The sequence below is a fragment of the Pseudoliparis swirei genome, chromosome 22 (assembly GCF_029220125.1).
Source record: "Pseudoliparis swirei isolate HS2019 ecotype Mariana Trench chromosome 22, NWPU_hadal_v1, whole genome shotgun sequence".
Taxonomy (NCBI): Eukaryota; Metazoa; Chordata; class Actinopteri; order Perciformes; family Liparidae; genus Pseudoliparis; species Pseudoliparis swirei.
This window is the reverse complement of record NC_079409.1, coordinates 16,404,033-16,418,338: the sequence shown is the minus strand read 5'-3', so window position 1 is coordinate 16,418,338 and position 14,306 is coordinate 16,404,033. Positions and strand designations below refer to the sequence as shown.

General features: G+C 40.9%; 1 protein-coding gene across 2 annotated transcripts in view; it reads right to left on the bottom strand.

The window, feature by feature from the left end:
• Positions 1-14,306, bottom strand: part of cdkal1 (CDK5 regulatory subunit associated protein 1-like 1) — a 230,079-nt gene that overhangs the window by 155,502 nt on the left and 60,271 nt on the right. For both annotated transcript variants that reach the window (XR_008835463.1, XM_056444982.1), the window contains exons 5-6: positions 6,495-6,591; positions 2,314-2,362 (exon numbers count right to left, since the gene is read on the bottom strand). Coding sequence is in view for 1 of the 2 variants with exons in the window: in XM_056444982.1 (XP_056300957.1) it covers positions 2,314-2,362; positions 6,495-6,591 (146 nt within the window). In the remaining variant the exon portion in view is untranslated. The remainder of the gene's footprint in view (positions 1-2,313; positions 2,363-6,494; positions 6,592-14,306) is intronic.

Below are 14,306 nucleotides of genomic sequence, written 5' to 3'. Positions count from 1 at the left end.
GAGGTTACACGGACGCCATGTAGCCTCTGATCTGCAGCTAAGTCGATACATTAGCCCGTCCAACCTTTTCTGCCCCCCGATTCTGTGTCACACACACACTAAATCTTAACCACCTCGAAAAGATAAATGAATATCAGGTGAAATGGTATCATACGAGACTATAATCTCAGTGAGAGAAGATCAATATTAGGAGGCCAATAAAGCAACAAAGACATGAAAACTGCCCCGTGAACAAAAGAGGTACAGCTGATATTTATTAATGGTGCAAAGATCACACTTCAGTGGGAGTCTGCATTTCTTTAAGATTTGTGTGGGTTTCTGTAAATGCTCTAGATTGGAAAAAATGTGTGCATTCTCTCAGTATTTTATAATAACCAATTGTTCTTGTTTTTTGTTTTTTTAGCATCACCAAGAGACGTGAAATCTGGCGAGGTGCCTTTGCATAACTGTGCATCCATGGGTGTCATTAATTAGATTTTGGTATAGATCTGCCAGTGGTCTTGGTATACAAGACAAAGTCAATGCTTTGTTTGTTGCAGCAAGAAAATCAACATCTGGTACAGCTAGGGGAAAAAAGTATTGATTTGGATAAGCAAGCTTGTGACCACTAACAACATTACCCACCAAATCACTGATGCTGCTCAGTGGCAAGCACCACCAGACTGGCCGGTAGTTGTAATGTGTGTGTGTGTGTGACTGTAGACATGTTAAGTACTGTGTGCATGCTCAGCAATCCAACCCAAGAAAACTCAAGGATAAAACATGGCCTGCCATTTACAACAGGCAGTAACTTGAGCTAGATGCAATATGATTAAAGGCAGTTTTATAGAAGTGAAGTATCTCTGTGGAGGGACAGTTGTTATAATCGTTTGTATCCCAAATCTAAACCAAATACAGAGTCTCACACACCAATAAACATGCTCATAAAAGCAAAGTACTCCTGTAAGGTGAAAAACAGACCTGTAAGCAATTTTGTTGCAGCAAAGATCTGCGTCTATTAGCGGTTCATCGAAGTAAGTATTTTAGTAGCCATTACAAAAAGGAAAATCCCAGAGCTTAAAGGTTTATGCTCAGGCCTCCGAGCTGAAATAACAGCTCTCTGTTTATACGAGGTCATAAAGAACTGTAATGATACTGAGGAAATTAGTTTCTATGGAGGGGGGGAAGAAGGCAGAAAAAAGGAAGGGAAGAGAAGGAGGGAAAAGGGGGTGGAACAGGGCAGTGAGAAGGCAAAGGGGTGAGGAATAAAGGTTGGGAATAGATCAAAAGATCCCGAAGAATGACAGGAAGAAAGAAAGGGAAGAAAAGGGAAAGAATGAGCAAATCATAGAGAAGACAAGGGAGCAGGAAAGTCACAGTGTACATGTGTGTGTGTGTGTGTGTGTGTGTGTGTGTGTGTGTGTGTGTGTGTGTGTGTGTGTGTGTGTGTGTGTGTGTGTGTGTGTGTGTGTGTGTGTGTGTGTGTGTGTGTGTGTGTGTGTGTGTGTGTGTGTGTGTGTGTGTGTGTGTGTGTGTCATACGATTTAGGGTTGATGACACATTGTAAAATTAAGTCTCAGTTCAGCTGTCCTTCATTAGAGTAAAGCCTGCAGTGCAAACTAGTAACTCAGACACACAATCTGTTCTTTATTAGAGAACAGCTGGGGGTGTATGACAGCTTGACTGGACACTCTCACACTGTCAACTCTGCCTGACCTTCATTAAACAGTTCAGAGCGGCGGTTCACTAACAGTTTAAATGGACGCCCTAATCACTGCCATGTGGGTCCGTCGTGCAGTCAGTGAGCTTCTCAGTCAGAGGATGACCACTTAACAAGCAACAGACAGGAGGCAGATCGGAAAGCAACGCCGACTCGTTTAAATACACAACGTCCATCTAAACGGTTCTTACCGAGCAATGTCATCAATATGTTTTGAATGCATTTTGTTATATGAAATACATCATCCTGAAGCTCATGGAAAAAGCAGTAGGTCTTAGTTCAACACAAAGAACATCTTTGTATTGATCTTCGTATCTTCATATAATACTCGAGCTGGTCATGTATTATTGACTGCTTATAATTAAAATATGAATAGTGAAAAAGTAGACAGAAAGTTACAATGTCATTTTATTTGATTATTTGCTCTCTTACAGGAAAGTGATGAATTAATTATTAGTCCTTGTATTATGTCAATAAGCGGAGAGAATACTTTACTGAAAATCATTCATACATTTCCTATGGAAGGGCTCTCGTTCATTCATTCATTCATAGGTGATCAATGCACTTCTGCTTAGTCACTGTGTGTGAGTGTGTGTGTGTGTGTGTGTGTGTACCTTTAATAGCCTCGTCCACTACTTCCACCACTCGATCAATCTGTTGCACCTGAAAAACAGACAGAACCACATGGGAATGGTTTATTGATGCAAACCAAGTCCAAACAGTAACACAACGGCCGGATATTGACAAACACACATATACTTATCCTCATTTAAGCAGGCTTGTAAATATGCACAAGACAAAAAGCACTATGCAGGCAGACAAATCAGTACAAACGGATACGATCACACCTATTTGTCTCCATCCAGGACTAAGTGATCTAGATTTCCTAAATGCCACAAGACGCAGTAAAACCACCAAGTATATTCATGGATGGGAACCAAGAGGCAGACACAGAAAGAGCTATTGTAAAGATGGTGGCATACAAAGGAGCATTCAGGTAAGAATAAACCAATAGCACATCCTGATATTACAACAAAAAAATGAAGAAATGCATGCAGCTCTGCAAAGGAAGAATGACAAACCAACAATTCAAGGTAGAGAGAATAGCCAAGAAAAGACTATTAGGTGGCATCATTTTCTACTGAGAACTGCACTGATTTTAAAAATCTACAAAATCGCCACACTTATAATCAGGGAGAAAAGGAGGGATGAGGAGAGAGAGAGGGGAAAGAATAATTTAACTGCCATTATTTCTCCTTTGGTTCCTCTAATTTGCTGACTTTCTCTATTCTTAGAGCTCTCCGCTCTCGCCCCTGGCTCGCACTCTCAATGCCTCCAGGCCCATTACCCAGAGTAACCCTTCTTTAAAACACACTCTTAAAGATGCACACTGTGCCTTGGAGACAGCAGTTACATGCATGTTGCACACTAAGATAAAACCAATTTTCTTCTAATGGTCAGGCAATCTGGGTTCATTCATATCAGCAGCGGGTGTCCCGTCTCTCAGTTAGGGTTGGGAATTGTTCACATTTTAGCAATTAATTGAGATCTCACTTTTCAATTATGGTTCTTGCTTTACACACCTGGAATACTGCATGCATAAGGAAAACGTGTTGAAAAAAGCACACATATTTTCACAAGGGTATGCTTCCATGGAAAGTCAGACTCAGAAGTCAGAAATGAAAAAAAATATTCTTAAATTCTTATTGGCTACAAGTGAAAATGAAGAAACATACTTCCATCATTCACAAGTGGGATGTTTGTCAAAAGGGACAATTAGGTCCCGTCTATGTATAGTGCAGATAGAAGTCTACTTTAGACCACGTTTAAACATTCATACACACACACATTTGGAAAGAGAGCACCTGTAATAAAAGCTGACTGTCCTGTATAAACTCTACTATGGCATGGCTGGCTTATAGATAAAAGGACTAAGAGGAAAATAATCAAAAATAATTCAGGATTTAAAGGCATTAATATAGCACCAAACACATATTTGCCATGTACAGGTATAGTGGAGTAATGTCTAGCTCCTCCCTCTGTGTGTGTTGCAATCAGAGCTTCTGTTTATGTAGCCGGTCCGGCCGTGCATACATGTTAGTCCACTGGATAGCGTCGGTCTGCTGTGAGCAGTCAATTTGTGTAACATTATATGTTTACCATAATCAATGTCAAGTGCAAATCATTTGAGAGTAAATAAAGTAGAAACATTAAAATAAGAACATAAACTCAATATTCACCAATGTAGCCCACACTCAAGGCGTACACACTGAGAAGACTGATGCGCATGCTTCTCATGTTGGAAACATTGCTTACTCACTGTAACCTATGATCAACTGTCCAGATCTGTGTTCTTGTGTATGCGTCTGCATGCCTGCATGCCTGTCTGCCTGTCTGTCTGTCTGCCTGCCCACCTGTCTGCCTGTCTGCCTGCCTGTCTGCCTGCCTGTCTGTCTGTCTGCCTTCCTGCCTGCCTGCACATCTGCCTGCCTGCCTGCGATGCATCTCAGCCACAGGATGTGACATGTCCGGTTCAGAGACGCTCACCACTGAAACCTTGCGTGACTGTCTGTGCACCTTACACACAATGCACTCATTCTTTTCACAGGAACACAGAACAGGAACACACACACACACGTTGTCCTCCAGGTCAATTGAAGTAAATGAATTCAACAGAAAGCACTTTTGTTTTTTAACTCCACCCCTTATCTAGCCGTTAGTGCAATCACTATATACAAATTCACGGCTGGTTATTTGCAAAACATTTGCATAACCCACCAACTGTCACTGTCATTGTGTGGTTGATTGTAACAACCAAGGCTACACAAGGGGAATGTGCGCATACTCAAATACCTCCTTCAGTGTTGGTTACCATGTGTGCCTCTTCATGCACTCATGACAAGGAAAGGGCCGACAGTGGTAAACTTGCCAGATGTTTCCGCCTCGTCCTGAAGGCTATTACATATACAAGTCTGTTTATCTGAATGTAATTATATTATCCATACATGTCACTTGATTTGAATGTGATTATGTTACACAGGGGCATGTTTGCTGAAATAGAATTACATTATTTATAGTAAAGGATATTTAACGTAACATTTGGGACACCTGCCACCGCCCATTATTTTTTAAGACAGCGGCAGTAATCCACATTGGATCACAGTTTTCATCAAGGCAGTTTGATTTTTTACGCACGCAGATTAATTCCACATTATGTCAAATTACGATGATGTTGTCTGTGGAGATTTAGAAGGCAGAGCTTGGTGAGCATGGAGTGAAGAAGAGAATGCATGCGTAAACGATACATAACCAGCTGTTTGCTTTCTTAGGCACAGAGGATTTTTTAAAGTTACATCTGTATGTGTGGTATGTACTAAAAGACATATTTGAACAACTTTACATTGTTTATTTTTCAAGGAAAGTGGAGGAAGATAGAAAAATACTCTAATTACAAACATCGACAATGATTTACTGAGGAACACCTGTTAATAGTGATAACCTTGACGCATCGTTTTAGTCCCCTCCTGTAATTACTGAGGTGAAAGAGACAGACAATTAAGTAACTATTCCATATCACAGTTTGCCATACAATCTATTTTTACCTGCACCACAGGGTTATGTGTGAGTGTTATATCTGCATATTTCTGACTCACCTGATGAACTGAATGTTAACTAGAGGGACACACTGTCCAATGCCAACGAGCACTACATGTGCCAGTTCATGCTGAAGGCTCAAAGCTGTGATGTCTTCACGTCATTCACTCGTCTCTTACTACCTCCGTCTTTGTCCACACATGAAATCTCCCCGTAGCAAAGCAGTCCTCGGCCCTGCTGTTTACACATTGAAAGGTGCTGCATGTGAAGGACAATAAACAATAAACTGATAAGACAAATACTAAAAGGTTTTTATGCCGATCCTTAAACCTATTGCTCATTCTTTTTTCTCCCACCTTACATAATACATGCTTCCTTCCCTCCGACGTCCCACCTTGTTTACCTTAGACGTCTTGTGTCTCTCAGAAAAGCTATTGATCAACCAAACGGCAGGGAGGCCCGGATACACACAGCAGGTTAGCAGCCAGGAGAATGACAGCTGCGTGTGTGTGTGTGTGTGTGTGTGTGTGTGTGTGTGTGTGTGTGTGTGTGTGTGTGTGTGTGTGTGTGTTTCAAAGGTTGACACAAATGAAGAAGGGATACACACATACACTACCGTTCAAAAGTTTGGGGTCACTTAGAAATGTCTTTATTTTTCAAAGAAAAGCACTGTTTTTTCAATAAAGATAACATTAATCAAAAATACACTCTATACATTGTTAATGTGGTAAATGACTATTCTAGGTGGAAGTGTCTGGTTTCTATTGAAATATCTCCATAGGTGTAGAGAGACCCATTTCCATCAACGATCACTCCAGTGTTCTAATGGTACATTGTGTTTGCTAATCGCCTTAGAAGACTAATGGATGATTAGAAAACCCTTGTGCAATTATGTTAGCACAGCTGAAAACAGTTATGCTGGTGATATAAGCTATACAACTGGCCTTCCTTTGAGCTTGAAGTTTGAAGAACAAAATTAATACTTCGAATATTAATCATTATTTCTAACCTTGTCAATGTCTTGACTATATTTTCTATTCAATTTTCAATTCATTTGAGAAATAAAAGTGAGTTTTCATGGAAGACACGAAATTGTCTGGATGACCCCAAACTTTTGAACGGTAGTGTATTCTTGAAGTTAAAGTTAAGACACGCAAGCATGCACACACACACACACAGACACACACACATACATACATACCCCAATGATGCTGAGTCCTTTGAGGTAGTCCATCCGTGGCTGAGCCTGGGGTACACAACCTGCTAGTACCACTTTTTTCTGCTGTTCCTGGGCTTTTCTGTCGAAATGAATAAAAATAAAGAGGAGATTAACATTAGTAGGAAACCGCTTGCACAATTCCAGCTAATTGATTTTGATTTAACCATTAAAAAAGGAAAAGACAGCGAGCATAACACCAACACACTGCTGTCTCAAAGGCCTTTACTGTTACTATATTTCTGCAATTGCAATATCCAATGACAGTAAAACTAGACACTTTTGAAATTAAACTTGCTCCTCAAAACTCAGAAGGTACACACATTAAGACATAATGGTTTGGTTGGGCTGGAAAAACTACTTAATCAAAGGTCTTCAAAGACAACACCTGTCTGCATCCTGTAACAAATATGAACACACACTAAGAAGCACTATCTATCAAGAGAGGCTCACAGGATTCACTACTATATGCATCAAGAATAAATGTCAATACATGACTCTGAATCGTACTGCTCACAGTTTCACAGATACTAGGGACACAATGTGAACTCCCTGAGAAGGTCTCCTACTCCAGAGAACCATCTCTGTTTTTCCCCTGTTGGTATGCAAGCTATTCCCTCCCGACATGAAAGAAATAAACTCAAGGTAATTCCCATGATGCTCGGAATGTCCTGCAAATCAAACAGAGAGGTATGCAAGGATTCTTTTTTTAACTTTTGTTTTAAGAACAATTGAGATTACTAATGTCTTGATCCATTGTTTAATTCATATAAATGGCTCTCACATCGCAATATTTCTACAATAGTAGGTGGTAGCTTGAGACCGAGAACGACCGTGTACTGTTTATAACCTCAACAGACAGGCTACTGATTGGTGGCCATTTGTTCTAGAATAAGCATCGTATAACAACGAGTCGATGAGAAAGGACGAGGGAGAATCAACAGCTATGCAATTCCAACTCCAATAAACTAAAAACAAACAGCCTTAGTAATGGCAATGTCAGTAAAACATGATGGAAGAAAGCGGATACGAGTAATAACATGTGTTTTATGACTAAACAGGTCACGAACTCCAAGCCAGAACTGTGGATTCATTACATAATGTAATATTTACATTCATGTTGAAGGTGCTATTTGCAAGAGACTAATCACTGATATGGTATTTTACATTGACTTATTATCAGAATAGTGTAAAGTAGCACCAAGATGATGTGAATTAAATAGGGCTGGAACAACTGGAACATGGTGAAGACAACCACAATGAGAGTGTGCGTGTGCATGTGCCTGTGGATCTATGAGAGTCTTTATGTCACCTCCAGTGAGAGGCTTTGAGATGTGAGACGCTCGGTCTGTCTGACAAAAGCTTTTGGGAGCTGCCCAGACTCAGCCATGAATCTTTAATAATGAAGCCTCCTGACAGCTGGAGCAGGAGAGAAAGGGAGGGATGGAAAGTGAGGGGGGGGGGGAGTGTAAGCGAGGGAGGAGAACAGAGGAGGAGCAACGAAACTGGATGCAAACTGTCAGTTGTGTTTTAATTCAGACCATGTTTGTATTCTTCAGCAAAACAAAGAGTGGTGGAGGTAGAGGGTGTTTGTGTGTGAGAGAGGAGAGAGAGAGAGAGAGAGAGAGAGCAGGGTGAGGAGAGAGAAAGAGAAAAGTGAAGGTAGACAACTCAATTCAAAGCCAGCTTACGTTGTCATGTGAATGAGAAAGGGAGGGATAGATTAAAGCTTAAATTGCTTGGAGATGAGTGGAGGAATGAAGGGAAGAGAGCTGAGGCCAGAATCGATTTCTTAATTATTCAGAGCTGCTCGTTTTATTCAGTTATTTTATTTCTCATCTTCACTGCTCGATCTACATCCACATGCAAGTAACAACAAATCACTGAAGATGCCAGAAAAGATGAACTCTGAAGAGAGACTAAAGGCTGTTGGATGATAGCTCACCACAGACAACGGTTTCAACAGCACATTCAGAGACACAGCACTTCTATTGATTTTCAGAATTGACCGTTTTTATAGCGCGTGTTCATTTAAACTGGTGTTATCCAATGACTGTTTACCTTTATTCTATACAGTCTTTCTGGTGTGTAAACACACCTTGAAAACAGCAAGAGAGAGAGAGAGGGATGTGGAATCAGAATATGACATTAGTAAATAAAGAAAGGTGGACAAAAACTTTTAAGAGTGGGTCAAGTGAGACAGAAAAACACAAAAATAGGAGATATTGTCTGCTTGGAGGAGCTTATGTTACCGACACTGTTCCTCATAACAGACTCACAGGGAGCACACACACACACACACACACAGTAGGGATGCGTATGCATAATTCACACCGCCTCTTGCCAAAATGCGCCAAACGTTCCTTTAATGCGCTACTCGCTCCCCGCCCACAGACTCGGAGCCATCGCTGACACAGCGAGGAAGCAGACAGTGCCTGAGCCGTCGCCTCGGTGCCCCAGGGGGAAGCAGGCCAATCACGTCGCACACAGTTTGTGGATGGCATGAGATGGAACAGAATTAAGGCGATGCGGTTGCCGTGGTGATACTTTTGAGCCTGATCGAGTGCTCAATGCACAGTGACCCGCACCAGAGCAGATGCCCCCCGAGATCAGATGTGTGTGTGCGTGTTGGTGTGCATGTGGATACATATTTCCTTGGCACCTCGCCCTAAATCTCTCCGGCTCCCTGTCAACTGTGTTCCTGCTCTCCGTAGCCTCGAGACCACAGACACGCAGCCACACACAGGGTCCGAACACCCACATGCTCTGAACATACTGCACATGCACATGGCAATGGTCACGGACGCAATGGCAGAAGCAAACACTAGCCCATGCATACATGTATGACCTCTGTGGCATGTATGTATGGGAGAGAGGAAGTGCTGTACATACTGGTCTTTAACAGCTGAGTGGACGCGGCGATTCAGTCAAATTAGACCAAATGTCCAACTGAATTGGAGAAGCCTTGTGCTGTGAATATGACATTGAAATAACTCTAGGCATTAAGATGCACCGCCTTGCATGACCTATATAAGGACCTCTTCAACTTTCTCACAACAAAACTTGAAGGAGAGGCCCTTACTTCGGGAATTCTGGCAGTCTTCTGAACCGAAATATCGTGACATCATCATATAAATGAGCCACAATGCCGATGTTCTCACAACTGCCACAAATGTTTCACAGCCACAAAAGAAGCTGTGTGTATATATATATATATATATATATATATATACACACACACATACACACATATATATATTTTGTTTTATATATAAATATATATATATGTGTATATATATATATAAAATAGCCTTTTATTATTATTATTTTACATAGTAATTGGTGTGTTATATAAACTAATGTACTTATTTCTGTAATGTACTAGTGCTGATGTATTTTGTCACCGTGTTTCCAGCCAAAGGAACCACATTGTGCAGGTCACAGTTCCATTTTCTAAGTTTTATTTCTGTTGTCGTCAATAATGATAACCACTTACAGAATAGAAACATCTCATCTCTAAAAACGTGTTGCCTTGAAACCAAGACAAACATTTGAGGCAGAAAGACATCAAACTTTCTCGAAGCAAGTACACATTTTTGTTGTCAGGTGGAGAAACATCCAAAACATGGTAGTAGCTCTGATCTCTGTGCGTGTGCGTGTGTGCACGTCCTCTCAATGACTCTCCCTGCTGCTTAACACCCTCAGCCCAAACGAGATTACTACATGGGGGGGGGGGGGGGGGGGACCAGGATGAGCCCCCCCCCCCCCCCCCCACACACACACACACAGATATACACACACAACGAGCCATATGCTCCTTGACAAACATGTTGCTTGTGGGTGATACTGGAAAGAGAAAAGATGAAAGATTATGGAGGTGAAGTGTATATATCTGCATTGTGTTTAGTGTGCAGCTCTGCTGGCAGCTTAACATCATTTTTGTGACCCATCCTGTAAGGAAATGTGTTAATATACTAAATGTATTTATGTTATGTATCCATTTATTTATTTATTTTTTTCATTTTCATTATAAACCAACTTTCGCTCCCCCTCTTTTTCCCTTTCCATTATTCCCTCTGTCCTTGCTCCTCAGTCTCCTCTCCTCTCTCATCTGCCCTCCTGACAGTTTTCTGGCTGAGTTGACAGCAAGCCAGCCAATCACCACACTCCTGACCTCTCCGCATTAGCATAAGCAGCATGGGGTAAGGCTAAGTACCCATCAAGCCTCAGTAATTAGACCAAATGTATTTACTCATCTTTACATATATTCCACTTCCACAAACGTATCCTACTTGTACGACAATGCAATTCGAGGTTTTTTCCCATTTTAATTCCACAATGGCTTTTACAATCCATCGCAATACTTTCACTTACTTTCTTACTTTCGATCTAGTTAAGAGTGTCCCCAGTGGGGATCAATAAAGGATACATTATTATTAAATTTATAATTAATTATTAATTTTTCCATATCCATTTTCCCGTGTTTTTCTCTTCTTCCCAACAGCAGCAGATACATCTCCATCACTGACTGTGAGCATCGACTGAGTGGATGTGGAGAGCACACTTTGTTTCTCGGAGGGAGAATGCAGCTTCTCCTCAGTGAATAAGTGGACTGGCAAAGTTTACCACAACAACTGTCATAATGCAAACAGTATAAATAAATCAGAAGCCAACTCTGGGCCTATGGGATCTGACTGCAGACACACTCGACGAAATGAAAGCTGTTAATGTACTATACCAGGGGCCTCGAGGAGATGGAGCTGAGAGAGAGCGGGAAGAGGGAGACGTGCACAAGAGTGATTGACAGGAAACTGTCGAAAGAACATCTTTACAAACACGTAAAGAGGAATGAGACGGGAACAGCTGATGGTTAGGGAGATAAACGGCAGGGAAACACGACAGATGAAGCAGAGGGAGAGTCAGCAAAGGTGTCTCATCAGTCCCGCTGTACGTTAGACACCAATTTTAACAAGAACCTTCGAATGTGCCACGAGGTTACAGCAAGTTATCGAATACTAGAGATGCACTGATCAGGTTTTTTGTGCCGATCACCGATCACTGAAATCAGTATCTGCCGATCCGATAATACCGATCACCGATCACGGTGTCGATTGAAGCATTCTATTTATTGTGTAGCATTATTGCCTAGGACTATGAGGAAATACATATATAAAGCAACTCAAACATTAAAGAAATTACCGATTTCTTTAAACATTCAGGACTTTTACTTTGAAAAATGTCCTAATTGATACATTAAAATTGTTTCATTGCTATTGTAGGGGATTTCAGATATGTATGGAACACATCTGCATTATTCATTTCCTGGAACTCTTGACGAAATCTATTTACAGGACTTTTTTTAACATACAAAAGTCTGACTTATTTTTATAAACTCTTCCTTGGTACAGTAAACATGTTTTAATGTTAGCATAATTTAAGCAAAATCTCAGAAAAGATCTATAAAGATACAAAATCAGTTCATTGTTTACTTTTATATGTATTTTGATAAACGGATGTTGTTTCACGTGGTTCTTTCCGCTAACTTTGCAAAACCGGATGTTGTCACTTAAATCCTTCCGCTAACTTTATCAAAACCCTTGCGCGCTCCTGATCAAATGCGTTTACCGTGAACATCAGTCTCTAGGGGCAGACATGTGAGAGTCGGCTGAGTTGACCCAGAGATTCAACTCGGGGGACGGGGACGCCGCTGCGCGTGAGGATCCCTCGTGGACCTCTCACTCTGCGGCCCTCGCCGGGCGCATCGTCTCCGCTATGCGCGGCGATTGAAACGTCTGATAGTTCTCGCAGATGTTACGTCATCTGATCGGCCGTTTTGAGAACGCCGATCAAAACCGATAATGGGAATATCGGCTGATATGGATCGGCGCCAATCAGATCGGTGCATCCCTATCGAATACAGTTCAGATATCAGGTGCCAGACAGAGTAAAGACCAACGCTGCTCCGCGGTCAACCACCTTCCTGAGGACAACTGATGATACATCCGCAACTGGCTTCCAGTATGACCTCCTGTCTCCGGCGGTGTATTGGGGAAAGAATGTGATAAAACCGTAAAACTCTTTTCGTGGTAAATATACAGTACAATATTCCTTTGGTTTTGCAAAAAATATATAACCCTCTGGGGTGCCAATGGAAATGCTGTCAACTTCCATGTCCTTGGAATATACAGGACTGTCTCAGAAAATTAGAATATTGTGATAAAGTTCTTTATTTTCTGTAATGCAATTAAAAAGACAAAAATGTCATGCATTCTGGATTCATTACAAATCAACTGAAATATTGCAAGCCTTTTATTCTTTTAATATTGCTGATTATGGCTTACAGCTTAAGAAAACTCTAAAATCCTATCTCATAAAATTTTAATATTTCCTCAGACCAAGTAAAAAAAAAGATTTATAACAGCTGAGTGTTTGTCAAGGCTCAGGAAACCCTTGCAGGTGTTTCGAGTTAATTAGACAATTCAAGTGATTTGTTTAATACCCTACTAGTATACTTTTTCATGATATTCTAATATTTAGAGATAGGATATTTGAGTTTTCTTAAGCTGTAAGCCATAATCAGCAATATTAAAAGAATAAAAGGCTTGCAATATTTCAGTTGATTTGTAATGAATCCAGAATGCATGACATTTTTGTTTTTTTAATTGCATTACAGAAAATAAAGAACTTCATCACAATATTCTAATTTTCTGAGACAGTCCTGTATGTTATTTCATTGTTTCATGTATGCATCAGACAGTGCCCAGTAATTAACATTCATATTTAAGAAAGCATCGTTGTAAATGTGCAGTGAATAGCTTTAAAGATAATTTGAACATGTGGAAAAAAAACATCTAAGAAAATACAAAAGGACCTATGAACAAAATGTGAAGTATGTGAAGATACAGAGGGAGAGTGCATTATGTCAGCAGGGAACAAGAAACCAGGGAGTGACAACTGGCGATGAGTAAAAGGAAGGAAAAACAAAAAACTGCCAAAGAGCACATCGTCATCACCAAGAGGGGAGAGGAAGGATGGCAACAGGACTCAACATGAAATGAGGGGTGGAGATGAGAGCTGGGAGGCAGTGAAGGAGAATCGTGATTGAAGGATAAGAGAGGGGTTTGAGAAGTAAAGCTGCAGAATCCCCTGGGACCACACACACACACACACACACACACACACACACACACACACACACACACACACACACACACACACACACACACACACACACACACACACACACACACACACACACACACACACACACACACACACACACACACACACACACACACACACACACACACTTTGTGCATCATAGGATAGCAAGAGCTGATACACCCATAAAGACACATTGAATGGGAGAAGAACTGAAATTAAAGAGAAAGAAACAGCAGTGGAAGGCATGGTAAGGGATAGAAAATGCAAGAGACAGGATGTCTAATTTAATCTATACAAGATAATGACATGAAAGCGGATCCATAAAAGTGAGTTGTGGTAAGTGATGTTAAAGACAATGTAGATTTAAACAGCCTAAGCACCGAAGACAAGTTGCAAAGGCCTGCTTGCCTCTCATGACGTGTTGTTTTCAATCTACATTTTTAAAGACTAAGTAGCAGGAAGATAACGATTGATTGTGGGTTACTGCCACATGGACCACACAACCATATCAGGAGTGGGGGGGGGGGCATTTTGTTTCCCACAATTATTACCAAACTGGCTGATAAAGGCATTCACGTTAGAGCTGTGTTTTACAGGATATAGGCAATCTGTTGACCAATCAATACACCTATA